The sequence below is a fragment of the Choloepus didactylus genome, chromosome 1, assembly GCF_015220235.1.
Source record: "Choloepus didactylus isolate mChoDid1 chromosome 1, mChoDid1.pri, whole genome shotgun sequence".
Lineage (NCBI taxonomy): Eukaryota > Metazoa > Chordata > Mammalia > Pilosa > Megalonychidae > Choloepus > Choloepus didactylus.
In genome coordinates this window covers 58509997-58511934 of record NC_051307.1, presented here as the reverse complement: position 1 = coordinate 58511934, position 1938 = coordinate 58509997, and the positions used below count along the sequence as shown (strand labels likewise).

General features: G+C 33.8%; 1 protein-coding gene across 1 annotated transcript; it reads right to left on the bottom strand.

Moving 5' to 3' along the window:
- Nucleotides 1–406: 406 nt before the first annotated feature.
- On the bottom strand, nt 407–1336 carry LOC119531165 (olfactory receptor 5AC1). The gene has a single exon (XM_037832116.1). The coding sequence runs from the start codon at nt 1334–1336 to the stop codon at nt 407–409; it is 930 nt and encodes a 309-aa protein (XP_037688044.1).
- Between the last annotated feature and the right edge of the window lie 602 nt (nt 1337–1938).

Here is a 1938-nt window from a genome sequence, read left to right as displayed (position 1 = left end):
ATTATTTAGCAATGCATGGATACTTTTTAAACAAAGGGTTTATGTGGGCTGAATTTTCCCTTAGAAGAAAAGAAGTTCAAGAGTATAAAAATATGTGTATCTGGAAATGTTACAAAGACTTAGTAATTTGATGATTTGGTGAAGACACCAACATTTCAGTTTCATCCTTGAATGTGGATTTAAAACAACAACAACATAGTAAGTGAAGTCTGTCCTTAAAGCACTCATTAACTAGTTTGATGATAGCAATAACGTATAACCAAGACAAGCGTTATCTAGTATAAATTTTATTCATTCATTTAACAAATATTTATTAGGTCCCTACTATGTGCAAAACACAGATAGTATGATTTATTGAAAAAGAAGGTAAAATGGAAAGAATAATTAAAATTTTCCTGAAGAATATTTATTTCTTTACCACTTTTTTCAATGCACCTAAAACTTCTTTGTTTCTTAGACTGTAAATAAATGGGTTTAACAGGGGAATTATAATTGTGTAAAACAGTGAATACATTTTATTCTGATATTTATCTGGGCCAGACCCAGGACGTATATACATGAAAAAGAGAGTGCCATAGAACAAGGAAACAGAGAGCAGATGGGCACTGCATGTGGAGAAAGCTTTGCTTCTGCCCTTTTCAGGCTTCTTTTTCAGGATGGCAAAAAGGACACGGGTATAAGAGACTATGATGGTCATAAAAGTAAAAGCCTGTATAACAGTGGCAAAAATAAAAACCACCAATGCATTAATAGATGGGTCAGTACAAGAAATTGTAAATAGTGGCAAGATTTCACAGTAGAAATGATGTATTATATTGGACCTACAGAAGGTTAATCTAAATAATAATCCTATATGAACTATAGGATGCAAAAAACCTATTACATATGAAATGCTCATCAACAAAGTGCACAACCTGTGGGACATCACCACTGGATAAAGCAAGGGGTTACATATGGCCACATAGCGGTCATAGGCCATCACTACCAGGAGGAAACATTCAGTAGTTGCACTGGAACCAAAAAAATAATATTGGGCCATGCACTCAAAAAGTGATATAATGTGACACTTGTCTAACATGTTAACAAGCATTCTGGGTGTCACAGAAGATGAAGTACAAGCATCTGCAAAGGCTAAGCTGCCTAGGAATAAGTACATGGGGGTGTGAAGATGAGGCTCCTTCCAGACGAGAGCAATCAGTCCAAGGTTCCCCACCATGGTGATGAGGTAGATCACCAAGAACACCAAGAACAGGGGGATTCGGAGCTCTGGACAATCTGTAAGTCCTGTGAGAAGAAACGAAGTCACCAGAGTCTTGTTTGTCTCCATTATAGTCATGCAGACTGTTCACTGCCATGAAAGAACAGGTAACGAAAAAATGAGTAAAGGTTCACAATGATATTGGACTGGATTGGATTGTCATATTCCTCTGTTTCAGATGTCTCTTACTCAACAAATATAAAGATGGAGTATGTCTCTTTTGAAAAACACAACTAAAAATATTGAGAATTTATACATGATTTTGAGAAATATTTTTTAAAAAAAACATAATTATTTGAAGAGTACGGAGGAGGCAGTAGATACCAAGTGATTTGGTCCAATAACTTATTACAAATTCCTTAAAATTGAATGTATTCACAGTGACATTTTATACAGAATAAAGAATAAAAATTATAAAATATATTTTATAATAAAATATGTTACAGTGGGACTGGTTTTGGTTCAAAATGTTTTCTCACATTCTTAAGGAATTCTTTCATATGTTTTCTAATGAAAAAATATAGAATCTATCATTATTAAATGTATTTCCTCTTAATACCTTACTGTGTTGAATAATAGGGCAGTTAATTAAATCCCATTTCTGATGCTTTCTGTCCATTACCATTATTTTACTTGGTTATACAGTCACCCAAACCACCACAAAATTATAATAGACTCTT

What these genes read in the sequence shown, in the direction of transcription:
- LOC119531165 (XM_037832116.1), bottom strand. Translation starts at nt 1,336, where the DNA reads ATGACTATAATGGAGACAAACAAGACTCTGGTGACTTCGTTTCTTCTC.